This window comes from Dipodomys spectabilis, unplaced genomic scaffold (genome assembly GCF_019054845.1).
Source record: "Dipodomys spectabilis isolate Male_0828 unplaced genomic scaffold, ASM1905484v1 ptg000157l, whole genome shotgun sequence".
In the NCBI taxonomy this organism is placed as follows: domain Eukaryota; kingdom Metazoa; phylum Chordata; class Mammalia; order Rodentia; family Heteromyidae; genus Dipodomys; species Dipodomys spectabilis.
This window is the reverse complement of record NW_024870834.1, coordinates 24,748,971-24,772,024: the sequence shown is the minus strand read 5'-3', so window position 1 is coordinate 24,772,024 and position 23,054 is coordinate 24,748,971. Positions and strand designations below refer to the sequence as shown.

The 23,054-nt window shown below is 38.6% G+C and overlaps 1 protein-coding gene across 1 annotated transcript in view; it reads left to right on the top strand.

Moving 5' to 3' along the window:
* Window positions 1–16,563: 16,563 nt before the first annotated feature.
* The window catches only part of LOC122118876 (DNA repair protein RAD51 homolog 2-like), a 161,714-nt gene continuing 155,223 nt past the window's right edge, over window positions 16,564–23,054 (top strand). The window contains exon 1 of the mRNA XM_042692845.1: window positions 16,564–16,677. Coding sequence (XP_042548779.1) covers window positions 16,564–16,677 — 114 coding nt within the window. The remainder of the gene's footprint in view (window positions 16,678–23,054) is intronic.

The window sequence follows — 23,054 nt, the reverse complement described above, 5'->3', positions numbered from 1 at the left end:
GTAATACTCATCACAGAATTTGGTGTGAAATAAACAGGATAATCTAGGGCAAGTGTATTAGGTAGAGTCTTGGCCAAGTGACCAGACATTTTGGAATGAATAAGACAGTCTTGGATTTCAGCTTCCTCTACTGTATCCAGTTCACTTTACCCTAAGGGATTCCTATTACCCAATGTCTGAAGTGAATACAGTCTTATGAGCCTATGAGAACAGTTATCAGTAGTCAGAATAGAATACCTAAACTAGGTTCAGAATTAAAAATGGCAGAGTTACTGTATGTTTGGAAAATTAGTTTGACCTTAGAAAAGTTTGTTCTTAAAATTTATTGCTAATGTATGACTAAGTATAAATCACACACAATTGTTATGTCCCTTAATGAGCATTCAGAAATCATTTCCTTAGGATTTACTATATAACAAGTTCTGTGCCAGTGATATAACACATGATCCTTGTTTTTAAGATGTTTCCATATCAGTGGGACAGAAAGATGTGAAAATAATTATACCTCTAAGATAACAAATGCTATTCTATTGGTACAAATCAAGCAGCTCAGTGTAAGAACACAATTTGCCAGAAGATCAGGGAAGCTCACAGAGAAGGGAATGGCTAGCATATAAAGGGATGAATGATTACACTAAAAAAAATGAATTATAAATATGTCTGTATTGGAATGCACCATTAATGAAATGTAATACTGCAAGGTTGGATTGAGTATACACACTAGGCTTATAGACAAATGGTCCTATCACATCTGTTACTTTATTTCCCTCAGGAGGACTCAGGAGGATGTTCTTGTCTGGCAAAGTGATCAATGTTTGCACTATTAGAAATGGGTTTTAGGTCTCTTTAGGCAACAGAAGCTAAAGAGGAGAAAAGGTAGTATCATTTTATTGCTCAGCACAAGGATCATGGATGACACACTATAGCAGAGTCAGATTAAAGAGTCAGAGAAAAGCCAAGAAATTTCTTAACCAAAGGTTTATGCGATACAAGAGTCCTCAAAAAATGGAGACCCAAAGACCCAAGAAAACTCTTTTTAATACACTGTCAGGCAGAAATATGATTTAGAGGACAAACGATTATAATCTAATGACCATAAACTGGAAAGAGTGTTGCAAAGCCTATTCAGATTCTTCTTTGCTTCTAGGTTTACAATAAGACCACTCAGAAAGAACATCTTATGACCTACTTTCAGGGGAGGTAATTGGGGAATTCTCTTATTCTTTTCTCTCCACTTTAGGGAGAAAGGAGGGAGGTCAGAGAATGATCTGCCTGCCTCTGTGGATTGTTTGTTTCAACTTCCTTTAGTTTAAAATACGCAGCATGCTAAGTTACCATATTTCAAGTTATCATGTCCTGAGCTCCAACTTTTCTTTGGAAGAGGAATTGATTTTTAATATATTTTATAATTAACATATATTAATAGTACAAGGGGTTCCATTGTGGTAATTTCATAAATGTATATAGTACACTTGAAACAAATTGCTCCCTCTGTTATATTCCCTTAATCCTTCCCTTCTGCCCACTTTTTCAAATACTATTTGGTGGGCTTCATTATGTGACTTTCATGAATATATGTCTAACATGCCTCAATCTCTTTTACCCATACAATTGCTTCTCTTTTCTCTCTCCTTTCATCCTGACACCCTCCCCCAGCAGGCCTCCTTTGCACTCATTATTATCATTATCATTTCAAATCTAGATTCTTTATATGAATGAAAATGCAATAGGAATAATTTGATTTATTCCTTCCTTAACTGCATCTTTTTTTTTCCTCTTACCTTAGTTGTCTGGCTAGGAATTTTTAAAATTATATAGAATAATTGTAGGGAGAGTAGGCATCCTTATGGTATTCCTGACTTTAGAGGATAAGTTTTTCTCTGTTCAATATTATGCTGGCTATACATTTGTCATATAGCCTTTATTGTATTAAGGAATATACCTTCTATTTCCTTTTATTGACTTTTTTTGAAGTTTGAGTCAAAGTTTAAACTCAGGGCCTTATGCTTGACCTTGCTTGCTCCACTTGGTTGTTTATCTGGCATTCTACCACTTGAACCATGGCACCAGCCCAGCTCTTTGCTCAATACTTTGGAATGGAGTCTTGTGGACTCTCTCTCCAGACTGGCTTTGTGCTGTGGTTTTTTTTCCCCCAAGTCTCTACCTCCTAAGTAGGTAGGATCAAAGGTATGATCCACTGATCCATTTGTCCATTGAGGAGCATCTGGGCTGATTACAAACCTTGGTTATGGTGAAGAGTACTGCACTAAACATGGTTGTGCCGGTGGCTTTATTGTATCCTGATTTGTAATCTTGTGGATTTTTTCTTTCCTGTTTTTTTTTCCTGTTTGTGTAAATATTTTCCTCTTTTATGTTTAGGACTACTTTAAGTAACTTCTGCAGTGTTCGTTTAGTGCTTATGAGTTGCTTTAGTTTTTGTTTATTGTGGAAGGTTTCTTTTCTCTTTCAATTATGAAATAAAGCTTTACTGGATACATTATCTTAGCACAGTTCTTTTCTTTCCAGACTTGGAATATATTCCATACCTCTTCACTTTCAGTTTCTGTTGAAAATCTGTTGTTGTTCTGATAGGATTCTCTATATTTTGTTGTTCTCTTTTTTCAGCTTTCAGTATTCTTTGTCCTGTATATTTTGTGTTTTAACTGGGATAGATGTTTGAGTGTTTCCTTTCTGATCTTGTCTGTTAGTTATTCTGAAAGCCTCCTGTACTCTTGCTTTTTCTTTCTCAATATTGAGGAAGTTCTCTGCTATTGTTTCATTAAATATGTTGTTTATGCCTTTAGCTTATTCCTCTTCTCCTTCTTTACCTATAACTCATAGCTTTTGGCTTTTTGATGGTGTTCCAAAGGTATTTCATGTTCTGCTCATATTTTCTTAATATTTTTCCTTTATTTGTCTGACCTAATACCTCTACTTTAATCAATGATACATTATTTTCAACTTTTTCCATTATATTAACAAGACTTTTAATTGCAGTTTTTTTTAATTGTGAAAATACTGTACAGAGGGGTTACAATTACATGAGCAAGATAATGAGTACATTTCTTATCAAGCATTGTAGCCTCCTCCTTCGTTTCCTCTTCCCATCCTCCCCCCGCCTCCTCACCCAATTCTCCCTGCCCCCCCTTAATTGCAGTTTTTATTTAGGTTATTAAGCTTTTCCTTTCCAGGATTTCAACTTTTTCTTTTCTTTTCTTCTCAGGATTTCTATATCTTTATTGGATTCCTGTTTCATACTTTTCATTGTCTTCCTTATTTCATTGAGATACAGACTTGAATTCTCTTTGAGTTCATTTAGGTGTTTATTCTCATCTTCTTTGATATTATTCAGGTACTAAAAGATGTATTTTTTAGCTTTGCTGATCATTCTTCTTCTTTTTTAAATGGTTGGTTATGGAGCTTGAACTAGAGCCACAGTGACATTCAGGGTTTTGAATGGTTAATTTGAGATAAGAGTCTTGGTATGACTATAGGTGTGAGCCACCAGTGCCCAGCTCATCATTCTAGTTATTTTTCTTTGGAGTTCATTTTTTGAAATTTTATCTGTCATATCATTTGTGTTCTTTGTTGTGAAATTATTGGTTTTTTTGGAGGAGATATATTGTCTTGTATTTTTCTTATTATTTGTGAGTCTATAATGAGATTTACACATCTGAGGCTAAGTTGTTGACTGGAAATTTAATCATCTTTAGTTTTTCAGTTGAAATAGTAACAGTGTTCAGGCAGAGCAAGATAGTGGCCAGGTTGAGATGCTCTTTCTCATTACCACTGGACTGGGGAATATGGCCCCAAAGCCATACATTTTCCTATATCCTGAAAGCAATAGGAATCAGCCTAGAACTACTCATAGTGAGATAAACTAGCTAGAGACTCATGTGCTGGTTGTGGGCTTCTAGAGTGCTTTCACTATAAAGCTTCTCTTCTTTGTGTAGTAGGAGTTCCTGTTGGCTATTGAGAATGTTACAACTCCTATGCTGGGGAGGTTCCCACTTGCTCCATGTATTCTCTACACCTAATTTGTGTCCCCAGAGGCACTAAGTGTCCAAACCTAAGCTTGATCCCTAAGTGTAACCAATGGTGGGGGAACAAACACAGAACTGATTAATTCACTGGTTGGGGAGGTACTGAGGGACCTAATCACTTTGTCTGCTTGTCTCAGTGCTTACAGACCCTTTCTAGCAGTTAAACTCTTCTCTGTGAAAATTCTATGATTTTTGAGGATCTGGACTATGGACCTTCAGTCCTCGATGTCAGTCAATACAACAAAATTTAATTCCCCAAGGGGGGAGTAAGTGCTTTCAGGCCCTTCCTGACAACCTACCTCCCTATATAAGAGAAAAGGCTGTCAATATGACATGATTGGAGGGTCTGCATGCAGGGCTTTGTTCCACCTACCAGACAACATGTACAGTTGGGGGGCAAACCTTAGAGGTCAAATATCCAGCCAGGCATTGGCTTGGTGCTTTGTTTCTGTCTGAGCCTCAGATGATGGGACTAGATCCTGAACAGGTTGGAGAGGGCCTTTGACCACCCTGTCCTTTGACGCTGCTGGTGCCCTCCACTACTTGGACTTTCATGTAGGATCACAGCAGACCTCCCTCTCCTTGTCCACCTCTCATGGACATCTTCCAGTCAGACTCTGCCAAAGGGTATTACAGGACTCACTAAGCCATGAGTATTCTTTGTTTTCAGGCAACTACAGTATCTCAGTCTTAGTGAATAGGTCCTCTGTCAACATGGTATCCTGCTACCACACTCTTAAGTAAAGGGAACAACAGAATGTCTTTATCAAGGCTAGAATAGTTAATGTTTCATAAATCCCTGGGATTAAAGCTTGTGGGAGTTGTGAGATATAATACAACTAAAATTGGAACTTTCTCGACAGGCTGTCTGTCTGTCTTTGTTGTGGTATCTTACACTTCTCTTCCCATCCTGGGAAGCCAGGATTGAAACTGTTTGCTGCTTTTCTGAGTTGCCCTGGTTTTCTGTGTGATTTTCTGAAGTACTACTACCTCTTTTGTGATTTCTGATGTTCTTCTTCTCTTTCTCTCTTCAGAATATAGTCTCTCCTATGTTTCCTGATTTTTATCCATGGAGTCAAAGCAATGGACATTTCTAATTCGAAAATTGTCAAAGGCAATACAGTATAAATAAAGAGAGCTTGGACTATACAATCAAATTGACTGCATCACTTAAGAGCAGAGTGCCTTTTGACAACTTATATATATTCTTGGTGATTCTAATATCTCTTTAGAATGGGTTGATAATAGTACCAACCTCAGAAAGTTGTGCCTCAAGTGCAGTAATTAATATAGAATAAATTTACAAATCACTGCACAAATAATTTCACATTCCTTGTAAAGTGCTTTGAGAATATGAAAATGTTATTGCTTTATTTTTAACATCTGCATATTATTTCTTTATATAGTTTTATACATAATGAAGAGAGCCACAAAAACATAAGATTACTTTTCTAGGAAAACAGAATCAACTCTAAACTAGATGACAAAGCCTTGATTTTTTCCCTAAGTACTCTTTCCTCTGAAAAGTTGACTTATGAGTCTTCTTCATTATTGTATCTCTGATGATCTAGAGAAAAAGCAATTTGAAAAGAGGAAGAGTTCTGTGCTCTTAGCAAAGACATTACCTGCTTTGCTTTTTTGGAAAGTTTTACTCTTTCAGTTTTGAGCTATGAAAGTGAACAATCCAGCTGATTCAGATCCCCAGCGTATTCGTAATAATAAGAACACTGTGACAACCACAGATATTAAAAACATACCTCAATTTAGACAACCAGGGTAAAGCAAATACATATGGTATTATGTGGAAAAAATTCCCCTATGCAAACCTAGAAATGTAATTTAATGTCATTGCATTTAACATCAAAGGGCTGCTGACAAAAAGAACATGTTTGCATTGGAAAATTCAAGTGAAAGAACTAGTCTTCTACACAAAGACAAGAGAAAGATAATAATAAAGATTAATAATTCTCGTGCATGTGAAAAGAAAAATTGGGAACCTGCATTAAAAGCAAATTTTCTAAAATTAAATTTACATATAGTAAAATTTACATTTAGTTTGAACTTTTGCAAACATGTATACTTGCTAACCATGTTTCTATCACCCCCAAAGCTCCCTCATGTTCCTTTGCAGTCAGGTACCTCAATTCCCCTGGGGTTCACGCAGACAGATTTGCTTTTTGATGCTAAAATTTTGATAAAAGTTTAATTTTAACTTAGATTTTGCTGGCAAATCAAAATGGCAATTGAAATAAAAATTTAGGATTCAGATACTACTTCCTTTAGAGAGAGTAATGCCAGGAACTTCTGAGCCTCAGTTTTCTCATATCTTAGGATAATAACTCTCATCCAACTCATAAGTATTTTGTAAAAAAATTAAAGAAATGATATATGAGTAGTTTATAGAGTTTGATAGACTATTTGGAAAATACTATTGTTAATAAAAGTTGGCACTTTTAGATAACAGCCATTTTGCAGTGGGATTATGCTTGAACTCTGCAGTGCCTTTCCAGATCTTTGAAGGACAGTCTTCAAGTATATAGAACTTTTTGTTTTTAAATATTTGCCTTAGGATTTCAGAATATAGTCTTATATCTCGCTTGACAAATATAGGAATCTAATCTGTCAGTCTGATGTGTCTTAGATTAGTCATGTCACTTTGGGTATGGCTAGAATGTAACAATATTCTCAGTGGCTTTATTTTTATGATATTCTTCATAATGAAATAATTTATTTCATGTTCAAGAACCTACTGCCCAAATTCTGAGAATTTTCAGTTTTATGCTTCACATTTTACACAGATTAAATAAAATTTTCAGGTGTCAAGTAATGTGCCAGAGGCTTTCAGGTAATATTTCCATTTCTGTGATAAGTCTGTGCTGTTCTGAGCAAGTGACTTACTTGTTAATTTTGTTAGAAATTGAGAGAAAGACTAACAAGTCCTCTGGTAGAGTTCTGACATTTCTCCTGTAGACAACAAGAAAATCCCATTTCCTGATAGCTAGAGAAACCAGTTTTATCTTCCTATCTGAGAGATATTGTTTTGACACTCTTGACACTCTGTCAGCACACCTAGCATCCACATATCATTGGTTTTTCTTGGATAAACTGTTAGAATGAATGTATACACAGACACACAGACACAGACACAGACACACACACACACACACACACACACACACATACACATTTTGCTTTCACTTGTTCCTGTGTGTGTCTATGTATCAGAGAGGGCATGCGTCTTCTACAAGCACAGCTGACCATCAGCAAGGTACTCTCACTTCCTCCCATGTACATTTTATAGCTTCCCCATGGAGAAGTGAAACTGAGGGTAGTTGGCAGAGACTGAATTTACTGAAGTGGATTCTTCCATGTAGATGACCTTTATTTTCCTGAGGGGTAATGGCAAGAGTTACAAATTTCTGACAGGATATCTGAAAACATCCTATCATTAGGATTCTAAACCACGGACTTTGCAGTTCATTGACCAGAGACGGTGATGAGCAGGTATTAAAAGGCCTGTGTGGGCTGGGAAGGTGGCTCAGTGGTAGAGCGCTTGCCTTGCATGCCTGAGGCCCTGGGTTCGATTCCTCAGCACTACATAAGCAAAAAGAAAAAAAAGCCAGAAGTGGTGCTGTGGCTCAAGTGGTAAAGCACTAACCTTGAGCTAAAGAACTGAGGGACAGCGCCCAAGCCCAGAGTTCAGGCCCCACGACCAGACCCAAAAAAATAAAAAATAAAATAATAAAATAAAAGGCCTGTGTTTAGCTGTCTCTAAATATCTGCATGTCTATGAAGATAAGCTGTATATACCACTTGGGAGCTATTTTCCCTCTTCTGGCTTAACTTCTCCATGGAACTTTCAAATTGGCAAAGGCTTTCTGCATCTTTAATTTATACAATATTCACTTTTTCAACTCTTTTGGTTGAGATGTAATAAGTACTTGCTCATTGATAGAGTTAGACCACATCCTGCCTTAGAAGAGCTGGAATTCTAGTTGAATATTTCCAGTTAGAAATATGCTGCCTTAGTGTTTTGCTACTATGAAGATTCATCTGGGACAGATACTATATTCCCAAACAACTTCTCCCCCACCAAGTGTTACCTGAGGGGAGATGAGACTTTATGGCCCTCCTCCCATGATCTTTGAGGCCCACCATGCCAGTCTCTACACTTCTCTTAACTCTTAGTAGCTCAACAAAGAAGAACTGTAGTAGATATACTGTCTTTTACACTAAGAGGGAGGGATTGGGTGCTCACGAATATCTTCAGCAGGTTATACCAGACACAAAACTGTACCTTCCGTAAAAAGATTCAGTGCTGATGTTTTAACTTTGCTGAATTGCCATACTTAAAACCATAAACTAGATCATGTTAGTCTCCTCTTCAAACCCATTGGTGTCTTCTTGTCATCCTAAAAGCAAACTGAAAGCTTTTATATAGCCTTAAATGAGCTACTAGACAGACCATCACTTACCTGTTTTCTTCCCTTGTTCTTCACTTGCTAGTCATGCTGGTCTTCTTTGGGTTCCTAGGGCATCCACACTTATTTCTCCTCTGGATCTATACACACACACACACACACACACACACACACACACACACACACACACACACACACACACACACACACACACACACACACACACACACACACACACGTATCATGGTCCTAAATTGACCTGTTCCCTTAATCTGAAGCTTCTGGCTCTGCCCAACCACTAAGTGGAAATAACTCTTAAATACTGCTTTCTTTTTTTTCAGGGGTCAACAGGTAATTCAAAAGTAGAAGCACATTTCAAGTAATTGCATAATAGTAGCCTAAGATCACTTTGATCACCAACTGGACAGTTTTTGTTTTTTTTTGCTTCTTTAGGGCCCCACTTACTTTGTAATGCCCTGTGATTCATCCTAGAACAGGAGAGGCCCTATGGATTCCATATAAAGCCAATGACACACGCCTGTAGCTTGAACAGGAAGACAATTCAAACAGGATCTATTCACCCAAATTCAATGTCTAGCCATGATTCTTCCTTATTAGAAAGTCTGAAATTGAAGGATGAGTTCTTAGGATCTCTCGTAAAAGTGAAGTTCATGAAGAGATTCTCACAGTAACTTCCCACAGTTTTAAGTTGAACTCCCAACAACCCTTATAGTATAATAAGTTCTTAATGCAGTATGGGGCAGACTTTGTGTACTCACAGAGAGTATAATGTCGCTTGCCTTGTTGGTTTTTCTGGAGATAACACATTTGGGTCAAAGAGGTTCAGCCAGTCTTTGGCTGTTACAGACTACAGTTTTATGGGAATAGTTTTGTAATGTTAACATCTGTGGGTCAAGAACTTGAGGAAGACATCACCCATATTGCATGGGGAAGACCACTCACTTTGAGAATGAATTCTTTTCTTTTCTCATTTTCTTTTTCTCTCTTTTTGCTTTTCTCTCTCTCTCTCTTCTCTCTTTTTTCTGTCCTTCCTCCCTTCAGCCTTCCTTCCTTTTTATGGGGGAGGGGCACGGTGGGGCTGGTTGGAGGTTTGAACTAAGGACTTTAACTTTGTTGGGCAAGTGCTCAGATCCTTTTGAGAGCTCAGGTCCTCATAAGGCTCAGTCCTTTTGCCTTTAGTTTTTATTTTTCAGATAGCATCTCACACATTTTTTTTTCCCAAAGCACCTTTATCCTAGACTCTCTTACCTCTGCCTTTTGAGTAACTAAGATTGTAGGTATGTACTACCACCACCCCTAGCTTGTTTTTCAGATAGGGTTTACTAACTTTTGCTTAGCTGTCCTCTAACTGCTTTACTCCTGTCTCTGCCTCCAGAGATTCCAGATTTGTATCATCATACCCAGTTTGACAGCTTATTCTTTTTTTATTTTATTTTAGTTTTTGGGGGTCATGCAGCTTGAACTCTGGGCCTGGGCGCTGTCCCTGAGCTCTTCAGCTCAAGGCTAGTGCTCTGCCACTTGAGCCACAGTGCCACTGCTGGTTTTCTGGTGGTTTATTCAAGATAAGAGTCTCACAGATTTTGCTGCCTGGGCTGGCTTTGAATTATGATCCTCAAATCTCAGCCTCCTGAGTAGCTAGGATTACAGGTATGAACTACTGCGCCCCGCCTAAGAGAGAGAGCTAAGTCTTTATAAGTAAAATATTTAGCTCTCCTTTTACCTTACCCAGACATAGTCAACAACCTTATCATTTCCATCTGTAATGGCAATTGATCTGTGTGAATATTTTCTTGTCTCCTTATACTATATATTTTTGCCAGGTTGGGGATAAAACCAAAGCCTTTAGCTTTTTTACTTTAATGTTTCCTTGGTATTTTCACGGAAGATAAGATTTTCAAGGGTTAAAAGATTTTCCTATAGAGATTACTGGTGAGAAGAAATAAAATGGACTGTTAATATCCATGTCTGCTTTTCTCATTCTGCCAAGTCTATATTAATATTTTCCTTTTCCAACAAGCCTCTCTAGCTTATGAATGCAACTTATTCCTATACTTTATGCTAAACCTATGTTTGTTTTATATAGTCAATATTATTTCTAATATATGTCAATTATTCATTGTATTTATCATCTACCTCCCACTACTTGAAAATAAACTCCACATAGGAAGAATTTCTTTCTGTTCTATTCCTTTGTATCCTAAGTGCCCAGATCGCATTGTCAGGTATAAAGTAATCCTGGATAAATATTTTTGGTGTGAGTGAACTGTCACCTCAATGTAAAGAGAAATAATGTAGTACAGATGACGCGTTTAGGTTTTGATATTATGTAATCTTGAATTTGAATCCTAGTTTTCCCAGCTGTGTCTTTAGAAAGTGATTTCACTTCTCTGAGACTCAGTTTTCTTATCTATAGAATAAGCATTGTGTTACTGCATGTGTTGTGTAAATAAAAATAGATGAGGCAATTTAACATGGTAGATAGAAGGCAGGGGATTGGAGACTCATGCCTACCTAAGTTCCCCTTAAAGGCAAGTTAAAGAGAAGAAAAATTGTTGGTCATTCACTTGGTTAGTACAGAATTGATATGAGAGAGTTAGGGGATTTAAGTGCTCATGATATCAACTTTGTTAGCCTCTTGCTCAATCTCCATAGTGCAGACTTACCTGACAGGTTGGCCTGTATGTCCATTTGAGTTACAGGTATCTCTGGTACCATACATAAGTTTTGGAACCAGCACTACGACATTTGCCTTTATCTTTTATACATAATTTTTCACTGACACATGTCCTCTCTATGTCCTGATAGACTAACAGCCAGATAGCCAGCCAGCCAGCCAGACAGACAGACAGACAAACAGGTAGATATAATAGGTAGGTAGGTAGGTAGGTAGGTAGATAGATAGATAGATAGATAAAGCTTAAATTTTATTTTTTCATCCAAGTAAAACATGTATATTGTTTTATAAACCAACAGGATAATTTTTGAATTGAAAAATCCATTTTCTGCCCCAGTTCCCTCTGTCTTCCTAGATTCTTATTCTCTGGAAGCAGCCACTTTTGAACCATCTGTTGTTGGCTTTGCTAATTTTCTCAACATTTCTACCTGATGTGCTTGAGTTGTCTAAAATTTTCTATTTGGTACATTATCTTATGTTTTCTATGTAAGATAGCCCGTGGGAGCTGATACCATTCTTTCTTAGTTAAAACCAAAGTTAGAATTTATATTTTTGTCAAAATAAAGATATTCATGGCAGAGCTACAGAATATACCATGATTATGTCTCTTCTTTTTTTCTTCTGATGGCTTATATTTTTAGAGTTCTATCCAGAATACACATTTATCACTTACCTACATTTTTAAATCAATAAAAGCATTTAAAACCATAGTATTGCAAATAAGGGAAACAATGGGACCTATATTTCTTTGGGCCTGGCTTACTTCACTTAATATATTTTTTCCAAGACTTTCCATTTCCTAACAAATGGGGCAATGTCATTCTTTCTGATGGAGGCATAGAATTCCATTGTGTGTGTGTGTGTGTGTGTGTGTGTGTGTGTGTGTGTGTGTATGTGTGTGTGTGTATCACATTTTCTTGATCCATTCATCTACTGAGGGACATCGGTGTTGGTTCCATATCTTAGCTATGGTATATAATACTGCAATAAACATAGTTGTACTGGTTGCTATAGTACGTCCTTGTTTGTGATCGTTTGGGTAAATGCCCAAAAGTAGGATTGCTGGGTCATAGGGGAGCTCTATGTGGAATCTTCTGAGGAACCTCCATACTGCTTTCCAAAGTGGTTGAACAAATTTACACTCCCACTGACAGTGCAGTACGGTTCCCTTCTGTCCACATCTCCTCCAGCATCTGTTGTTATTGGAGTTCTTGATTATAGCCATTCTAACTGGGGTGAGGTGGAATCTCAATGTTGTTTTGATTTGCATTTCTTTCACAGCTAGAGAGGTTGAGCATTTCTTCATGTGTCTATTGACCATTCTTATTTCCTCTTCAGAGAAGTTTCTCTTTAAGTCTTTAGCCCACTATAAGATGATGTTAAGTGCAATGAACCCCAAGATAGGAACACAAATACTTTATTTTCTTTCTTGCAATTGTTTCTAATGTATTTATAGTGTACCATGTGATTTTTTCATTGCTTTGTATGTTCCTCCCCCATGGTATAACCCCCATTTTCTCTGTATTTGATGTTGGCGCCCTGCATCTTGTATGTACACTTCTCTAATTTGGGGAGGGGAAGGGAAAAAACAAAATGCTTGAATAAGGATACAGGTTGACTCATTGTAATAAGGAGATGTACAAAACACTATGTTGAAAACAAACTTTACAACTTCAGCGGGGGTGGGGAGGTGGTAGTTGTGGAGGTGGGAGGGAAGGGATGGTAGGGGGAAAACAAAAGAGGAGGCAATAATGGTCAGTAGGAAATGGACTCATTACCTTGCTCATGTAACTGTAACCCTCTGTACAGCATTTTTACAATAAAAAAAGTACAAAAAAAAGAAAAAAGAAATCAAAGGATAAAGATTTTTCTACCAAACCATTAAAAAAAACCATAGTATCCATGCCTACAAAATTATCAATAATGTGTTAGTATCATCTACTACTCAGTCCATATATATTCAAATATCCATGATTCTCTCAAAGACTTCCTTTTAGAATTGATTAGTTTGCATAAAAGTCTAAATTAAGGCTATTATATTACACTTGGATGTTTTATAATCTAACTTTATATTATAACAGCCCTCCCCCATATTTGTGATACTGATTATTTGGAGAAATTGGATATTGAAAATCCCACATTCTTGATTTGACTTCCTAACTGTTCCCTTTAACATGTTCTATTACATCTCACATTTCCTTTAAACTAGAAGTTAAAAGCATTACATTAGAATTTAGATTTTTTTAAAGCAAAAAATACTCTGTAGGTAGCACTGTGTACTTCCTAGTTTTTATATCACAGGCAGTAGTTTTTTATTGTAATTATTTAGTGGCAATTGATCATGGGCTCAGATAGTATATAATTCAGTCTCTGTTAACTTTTCATCTTATTATGTTAGCATCTCTTAATGATCATGGTCTAGGGATTGTATTTTTGTCCTTTTATTATACAATTTTGCCTAAGCTAATCAGTGCTGATTACCCAGTTTAACTTCAAAACGACATTTTATTTTACTCATTTTCAAATCTTCATTAGAGTCAGAGCTTCTCTGTGTTTCCTATATCTTATCTGATAACTGATTTTATATTTAAAATAACATTCTATAATTGTAGTGCCTATATTTTTTCTTTGTGTCTTGTTAAATATCTGACAACAACTCAGTTTTGTAGGGTTCATTCCATGATCACTTAGCCCCATATGCTTGAGCAGAACATCATGGCAGCCTGGAGCATGTGATGGAAGAGAGATGTTCGCCTCATGGCAGACAGGAAGCAGAGAAAAATTCACAGGAAGGGGCTTGGACAATGTATAGCTCTGAGAATTCAAATAGGAAGTAGGTCACTCATAATGCCATCAAGGAATTAGTCCATTAATTAGGTCAGAGTCCTCAGGATCCACTACTTTCCTGAATATTTAATATTCAAACTTTAACAAATCTCTAGTTGAATTTTGCTATTGGCTTTAAAATAAAGATTGAAAAGCGGACAGCTTTCTGACCATCCACATAATTGACTAAGAAAATGCTTTTTTTTAAAAAAGGGACTCTCTTTTACTTTGTATTACCTCCTTTATCCAGAGTAGGGAAACTGAAATCTAATGTGTCTTTTCTATCTGAGAGAATTGAGGGAACACTGTCAGGATAGGCACTTTGAAGGCACACCGGCATTTGAGAACATTTTGGTTGTTGTTTTGTTTCAGTTTTTACTCCTCTAGTTTCCTAAGAAGTCTTTGATAAAAGTTTTTCTTAAACTCTGCTGCATATGAATTAGGACTTTTAGTCTGTAATAGGGCCTCTTACCTTTTGATATGTTTGTACAGAATGTAACTTCTCAATGTAGTTTTAAACAGTTCTCTGTGCATGTATCTTATTGTTAAAATGGGAGAATAATGTTATCTCCCTCATAGGACTGAGATGGTAATTAAAGGAGGACACTTACTGTTTATTGCAATGCTGAAGTTTGAACCTGGAGCCTCATGTATGCCAGCTATGAACTTTGCATCTGAGCTACAATGTCTTCAAGTAAATAAGATGTCAAGCATGGTGTTTGACACTCCGTATATGTTAGTTTTCTTCCCCTAGCCTCTTTAGTTTTCCTCCTTATCAGATAGTATTTACTAGAAATTCTAAGCAAAGCCTATCCTTGGGTGCTTTAACTTTGAATAAAGGGGATGGTATGGGAAGTCTGCTTGGGATGGAAGGCTGCAGGAGTCAGCTATGTTTATTTGTTTGTTAATAAACAGTAGTGACTTCTCATCTCCTTCCCCTGGTCTGGGACCTGCTGAGTCACTGTCCCAGACCCTTGGCCCCATGATCTCTGGCTCTGTATATGGAATACAGCAAAACCCACAAGAAACCAACAGTAATAAATGGGAGATCATTTGAGGGATTTTTGTTTGCGTTCCTGTGCTTGCTCCCCTGGTGAGATAGGAAACCTTTAATAAGGCTTTTCCTAAATAATGTTGCATGTGAAATGAGGAATTTTTTTCCTCCTCTCTGTTCTCTTGACAAATGACCATTTCATGAGGTTTCTTTTCTTTTTTTCTTCTTCTTTCCTGCTTCTCAGTACATTCCACAAAGAGCTTATTCCTCTGCTGGTTACTGATTGATGGTTCTACTCTGTGTGCCCTTTAATTTTGCAATAAACCAACAAGGAGTAGAGACCACAAACTTAAAGAGAATTGACTTATTTATTTGACTGGATTCACTGGAGCAACAGGCATATTTAGTCATTGCAGTGTGGGCCTGGGGAGGGCAGGAGGAATCCATGAGAAGGAGCATTGTGTTGTCAATAACCAGACAGAGAAGAGCTTACTTGTCTTCCTACTCTAAAGTGGCAGGGCATCTGTTCTCAGCAGTGATCCCTTTCCAGGCCTTGATGGGAGCAGGAAGTCTTCCACAAGACTTGTTCTCAGTTGCAGAATTCAGAATTCCTCAGGACTTATGCTATGAGAAAACAGCCACTTCCCACAGATTCTGTGTCCTTCTTTTCAAAGGAATCCCAGTATACCTTAAAGGAAACCTCCACTGTCACTAATTCCATAAGGCTTGGCTTCTTGGATAGTGACTTCAAGGATTCAGAACAAAGTGTCTCTACCACCTCCATACTAGCTGTGTCTTCACTATAAGGCCAAGTGTTTCATTAAGATGCAGAGTCACTAATAGAATTCATGACTTGGTTTTCAAATATACTAAGAATCAATTGTATTTTTTCTTATTTAGCATTGCCACCATCCATAGTAACACCGTGAAAATTACAAATGTCATTTCAAATAGGAAAATAAAAACAAATATAAACAGTTCAAAGAGTTCATAAGTGAACTATTTTATACTTTATACTCAGGATTATTTTATGCCAGTGATGCAGATAGAATCTGTCTCAGCTCTGAGCTCCTATTTCGGATCCCAGTATTGTTTGTGACTCTACCACATTCAACCAATGAACTCCTTTTCTTATGTGGCAACTCTTCTTCCACTACTCTCGTCATATTTTAGCAGAAGTGAAAATATGAGCAGAGTGGCTAGTGGCCAAGACAGAAATAGAATTCAGGAATCTGAATCCTTTCCCTTGCCATACCTACTAGAGCATGGTTCCTCCCAGCCTGTGAACTCAACGTTTCCATTTCCAGTGAACAGAATTCTAACAGTCGACTCGTTTTGTTTTTCTCCTTAACTCTGAAAATTTGTTTCGTGCTTAAATAGTTTATATAATTTTCTTTACATATGAATTTGCATTGTACTACATGGAAGTTGGTTAATCTGATATCAGCAAATGGCCCACTTTGAGGAAAATAACCAATAAACACTCATAAGGCCACAAGTTTTCATGTTGAGAATATTTTATGTAGAAGAACCAACATAAACTGATAGACCTGGTTTGAGTATGGCTCCCCCATGGGCTAGAAAATGTCTATATCAGAAGACTGCTCAATGCCTCTCAGCCTCAGTCTCTGCATCTTCAAAACTAAGATAAAAACATTTCTCCTCACTGAGTTGTTAGATGAAGTGTTAAGTTGTTTGGTAAGTGTATGATATATATGTAGGAAATTCTCAATCAATGCTAGTTTCCACTCTTCTCCCTTCTCTCCTTTAAAGTGGGATCAGAGTTACAGAAATATATTAAATCTTATTAAGAGAAAGAAGGTAGAGAAAGGAGAATAAAACATATGAAATAATTAGAGAAAACTTCTTGTAGTAAATTACTTGGTACTTATGCTAAAGTAGGAGTAAAAAACTAAGAGGTTAGTTGGGGCTACAACAGTTAGGGAAATTTTCATAGAAGTGGTGGGATTTAAACTGGCTCTCTAAAAGATGAAAACTTAAAAAGGAGTGAAGAGGGATACTTCAGACAGGCATTTGGGATGGGGATGAAAATCACAGGAAGTGAACCATGAATGACACATCAATGAGAATGTCACAGAAAAGGTAGAATTTTCTATGTCCTAATAGGTGTTAAGTACTTTCAGTGTTTTATCTGCTAACTCTTTATCTTCACAATAAATATGATTACTATCTCAGTTATGTAAGCAGTTGTAAAATTGAGGCATATAGAGATTTTATGGTGTATAAAGTAGCTATAGAGTACATGTTCCACAGCTGAAATGGGAGCCGAGGATATTTGTATCTACTGCTTTAGTAAGTTCCCAGCATTTCTTCTATGCTGGCACAAAGTGCCGTGAAACTATTATTCTTGATGAAGATGGAAGTTAACAGCCACCTGAATATGAGAGAGGAAAGAACAGAGGATGCCAGCACCCGTGTATAGTTCTATTAGGCAAGTTTAGCCAATGTGCAGTAAATGTACCTTCCCTTCCCCTCTAGCAACTCTGTGTCTTGGCATAGCCTCACATTTCTTGGCAGAGCTCCAATTGGTCATTTCAAAGCCACCAGAATGGGCATCAGAGACTAAAATTCTTTTTTATCATCTGGCATTAGGGCTTGGGCCTCAAGAGAGATATAACTTTAGCCTGGATATCTGTCTTAACATACTTGTAGCATGTGATGAGCTTCATTCTGAGGACATCACTGTGGAAGGAAACCTAATCCTATTCACTGGGTAAATATTTGTCCATTTAATGTATTTGCTCTGGCTCTTTTCTTCTTGCCTCTCCTATGTTGACTTTGTTTAATTGTAGGTTATTATTGTTTCTTTATTCTGATGTCATTTATTTAAGTATGGACACTGAAGCATTATTTCATCCCTCCCCCCCTTTTTAAAAATAACACCATACACAGTTCCCCTTTCTGGAAGACATGAAATAATTTTTGTCTAAAAGCATATCTGATGATATGGGAACTTGTTGCTAGGCAGGACTTTAACCCTCATCTATGCAGATAGTGAATGACTTTCCCATTTTATGCCATAGATCACTCTGGAGATAGAATTAATTGTACCTGTGCAGTTTGGAGAGCCCTTGGTGGCCAGGCTGACATTTGTGCTGGTGGCATAGAAACACATGGCTTCCCAGATCTCCCCTGAGTCCCTGCTCCTGTTTGCTGGGAGCCATTGTTAAGTGTAGCTGGGGCCGATGGGGATAAAAATTAGTGTTTTATCAAGACAGACATCCCCAAGAATATATTTTCATACCTCTGGGGAACAAGTGACTCAATAGAACTGTTTTCTCGATCTTAGAAGAGTTTAAGGAGGGGAAATAGTTAATACCCAGTAGTGTATGATGGTCTGATCACAAAGCTGCACCTTTTTAATCCTCCTTGCAAATCAAAAGATGGGGAATCCCCAGCAAGTAGGCACACACGTGAATAGAAAGCACCGCCAAGTAACAAAAACACCTAAAAAGGTCAGCAGAAACTCAGGGGGCTGCTAGAAATTCACCACCCCTTTCCTTTCTGTAGGGCTCAGTGGGCAGAGACAGGGAGTGGGTGAAAACAACCAAATTTCACACAAAGGGGATTCAGCACAGAAATTGCACAGCACAGCTGGTAGGAAAGTTTCTTCCATGTCAGTGTGAACCCCAGACTCATCTGACAAATGGCCTTGTTCTTTTCCACACCTTAGCTGGCCAGACACTCTTGGCTCCTTGCTAACTACAAAATAGCACACAGTTGGCAGAGGCATCACTGGAAGTCCCTGCGGCGGCCCTGTGACAGCTCACCAGTGCGTGTCACTTCCTGCCATGGGCCCAAGATCGTTGACGTGATGCGACTACACCAGGCTGAAGGTAGAAACGGCACACCAGCCTGCTGCTTGTGGCTTCCTCACAACTGTCCAACTGTGTGAGACTCAGAACCAACAGGTGCTCACCTCAACCATTGGAGGCCAGACAAACAGCATCCCTGACTGACAGGAGACCAGTGTAAGCACCGGGAGAAGTGGGCTACGGTGCACTACTGCGCACACAGTTACCCCATGTGTTATTTTAACCAAATGACAGACACAAGATATCCTACCTTAGTACATTTCCTCCGAATGAAGTGGTAGAGACAGTGACTGTGGTAGAATGGAGGTCGTATTCATACCTGTCCCTTTGTGACTGGATGAGCAGGCAAAGCTGGGGAGATTCATCTCTCCCTCAATCTGCATGGCTCAGATGGAGCCCCACTCTTCTCCAGGGAATCTCTTGTCAGGCAGCATGTTTCTGTAGCTTTGTGACAAGTTTCACCATGCAGTCTATAAGAGAGATGCTTCCGAGAGCCTTGGATTTTCCTTCTTTCTTTTTTTCTGGTCCCGGACTTGAACTCTGGGCCTGCATGCTGTCCCTGAGCTTTTGTGCTCAAGGCTAGTGCTTTACCACTTGAGCCATAACTCCACTTCCGACTTTTTGTGGTTAATTGGAGATAAGAGTCTCATGGAGCTGGGTGCCAGTGGCTCATGCCTGTAATCCTAGCTACTCAGGAGGCTGAGATCTGAGGATCCCCCTTCAAAGCCAGACCAGGTAGCAAAGTTCATGAGACTTTTATCTCCAATAAGCCACTCAGAAAACTGAAGTGGCGCTGTGTAGAGTGCTTGTCTTGAACTGAAGAACTGAGAGACAGTGCCCAGGCCCAGAGTTCAAGCTCCACAACTGACCCCCCCCCCCCCAAAAAAAAGTCTCATGGACTTTCCTGCCTGGGCTGGCTTCAAACCATGATCCTCAGACCTCAGCCTCCTAAGTAACTAGGATTACAGGTGTGAGCCACTAGGTCTGTCATGAATTTTCTTAATAGTGAAGGTATTCTCACCAAAACCACAAATAGATCATCTCTCCACCCTCTCTTCCCCTCTTTCTGTTTTGGCCATGCCAGGTGGTCCTGCATAGGATAATATGCTTAAAGTTGGAGATGGTGAGACTTATGACAATGAGGAATTTTGAGGACAACTCTAGTACTAATGAGAGGAGAAATATACGTAACAGTTTTCTTAGCAGCTTGCTCTATTGACATCTATTCTCTTTCTAGTTCTGGTAGTTACAACAGAAAGGGGCAAAGGGATAGATGCACACAGGTTATGACAGAGCCAGAAATAAAAGATGGGCAGTCAGAACCCCACACCAGTGTTGTCTTCGGGCCAAATTGAAATGTGGTCTTTTCATTACAAACATTTCAAACGGAAAATCCCCCTTAGCCTTTCAGATTTTTCCCAGAAAACAGTTGTCATACAGCCCTTCAAGATGGAAATAACAGGCTAGAATACTAAAACCTTATCAGTTCTTCATTCTGTAACTGACAGTTGATATTCTCTGCACTGAAGCAAAAAGAAAAGGAAAAAAATATTTTTGTTCTTTTTGCATCATGGAATGATTTATAATTTTCCAGAACTTTGGCAAAACTAAGCCGGTGAATAGTAAAACCAGATTTGTTTTTGTAATGCTCAAATTCCAGAATATTTGGTCTGATTTTTTTCCTTACAAGTATACTGAAGATCTTTTCCCAACGCTAGAAGTAAGCGGGAAGGAGATAGGGGAGTCTGGGAGCTTGGCCCTTCAGTCCTGCATGGTCGGTATCATTCTGATCCTTTCCTCAGCCTCTTGCCCTCCCAGCCTTTCTCTTTCATTTTCTCCCCTGTCTACCTCTCATCACAGCTCTGTGGCAAGAGAAGCGTTGGGGCAGACATGTCATGGTTGGGAATCAAGAGGAGAGCATGGTGAAAACCACTCCAGGGGCTTTCTCTCAAGCCTGAGTGATGAAAGAACTCAATGAACCCGAACAATTTCTCACAGGAAAGTTCCGCCCTCTGTCTCTTTAAAAGAAGGCATTCTACAACCCTTAAGAGAATCAGGATTAAGACTCAGAATTTCTGGCTTATCTAAGGCATCTGAATAGAAAGCTAGGTCTCTATCATATCTGGAAATGATTATCATTATAGTTACCAAAGCAACTTTTATAAAAAAAAAAAAATGGTGCCTGGAGCAGATAGATCCTTTTCAGTACAAAAAGAAAGATTATGCTTTTAGAACTGATTAAAAAAAAAAAGGCAGTGCCTCCTCATTTCAAAAGTTGTAGACTTGATTCCAGTCTGAATATAGTCAACACCTACACACTCTTCTTGCTCTTTCTTACACTAGCCCTAGTATCCAGTGGGTTGCCTGCTTGCCCAGGGGCCGAGGGTCTCAGGACAATCACTGCACATACCCAGTCCTGTGCGGCCAGATATAGTGAAACTTCTCTGATTCTCTGTGTCAGAGTGTGGCTACTTTCTGCCAGGGAGTGGGTGTAGAAGAGGAAGCTGTGTTCTAATGGGCATAACAATGCCAAGATGCCTGAAGTGGCCTCATAGTTTCTCTAGAGAATCTACCTCTTGAATTCTGCTGCAGATAGACACAGGTTTTTATGAAGAGCTTAGGTTTCCAAGCGCCCAGTTATCTTAGAAACGATAATCCATTCCTATCAGGCCACCACTGAAAACCACCAGAAAGACTGCCATCATTTACGTAGCCTTCCTTTTACCCTTGACATTTGTAGAAGCTGAAACTGTATACCTCCTTGGCTTATGGTTATTAGAGTCACAAGATTGGGCTTATCACAATTTAGCATTTTGCCAATCTTTTAGTGTATGTCTAGGCATTAGATCCCTTTGTTTGTTGACTTTCATAGACTAATTTCTCTAGGCTAACACATCAGGACATGGGCAAGTTGCCTGTTATTGGGTCTGGGAGGATAATCTCTCTTTTCTCTTCTATCCTACCTATCCCTCTTCCTACCTGTGCAATTAATCTCCTGTCTATGACTATATAGTTCATGCAGTATAAAATGGAGATTACAAAATTTGCCTCAACAATTTGCTCAGTTATTGATATTTGTCCTATGCATGGATCCCTTAAACATCTGACTTATATATATTGAGTTGTTATTTTGCTGTCCTTCAGTGTTTCTTCTGCTGTCCAAATAGGACCGGCTATCATATGCTAACCTGTTCTATCTCTGCCCAGCCATAAACTCCCTCTTCTCCATCCCCTTCTTATATCAATGGCTGTGCCTTTTTGGCCTGGCAGTTCCCCATTCCTATTTTCTTTAAGACTCTCTTGTTTTTTCATCTGACCAGTAACTCATGATGGATTCTGATATACCACAGGACTATTCATGGAGTCCTCAAAGATATTTCCAGGTAAATCAAACTAGACACATTAAGACAGATTATATTAGAAGCAATAAACTTAATAAACTTAAGGGTAGTAGTAGTATAGCCTAGCTATAGTCTCTTCATAGCATAGCCAAGGAATGATGCATCAACTGAAGGCAGGTGGTCTGCATGGACACATAAACTAGTAGAGAATTGGGCTTTGTTGGTCTACCTCTGACCCTTAGGACTGATAGACCAGATTATTCTGCACCCAACTTCTGGTCTCAGAGTTGTTAAAGCTGCCTTTTTAATTTTAGGGGAATAAGTTGTATGTTATGTTTATTTACATGTTTGTTAGATTTTCATGCCTATAACCCTCTGCCTTCTGACCAAGTCTATATTGATTTCCAAGCCATCTGCCTTGCATGTTCACCTCATCTGTCTTGCCTGTTTTCAACCTCTTTTCTCTACCTTAAGTTCTTTTCTCAATTTCTTTTCTCTGTAATAGAGGGACCTGTTGGGTTGTTTATGAATGTGTGTGTGTGTGTGTGTGTGTGTGTGTGTGTGTGTGTGTGTATTGGTCCTGGGTCTTGAACTCAGGGCCCGGGCACTGTCCCTGTGCTTTTTTTGTTCAAGGCTAGCACTTACTACTTCAGCCACAGCTCCACTTCTGGCTGTGTGGTAGTTGATTTGAGATAAGACTCTCATGCACTTTCCTACTCAGGCACACTTCAAATTGTGATCCTCAAATTTCAGCCTCTTGAGTAGCTAGGATTACAAGTGTGATCCACTGGCACCTGGCTTAGGGACATGGTTTTTGAAGGAAAAAAATCTTTTTTTGGGGGGGGTGGGAAAGTCCGGTCGTGGGGCCTGAACTCTGGGCCTGGGCGCTGTCCCTCAG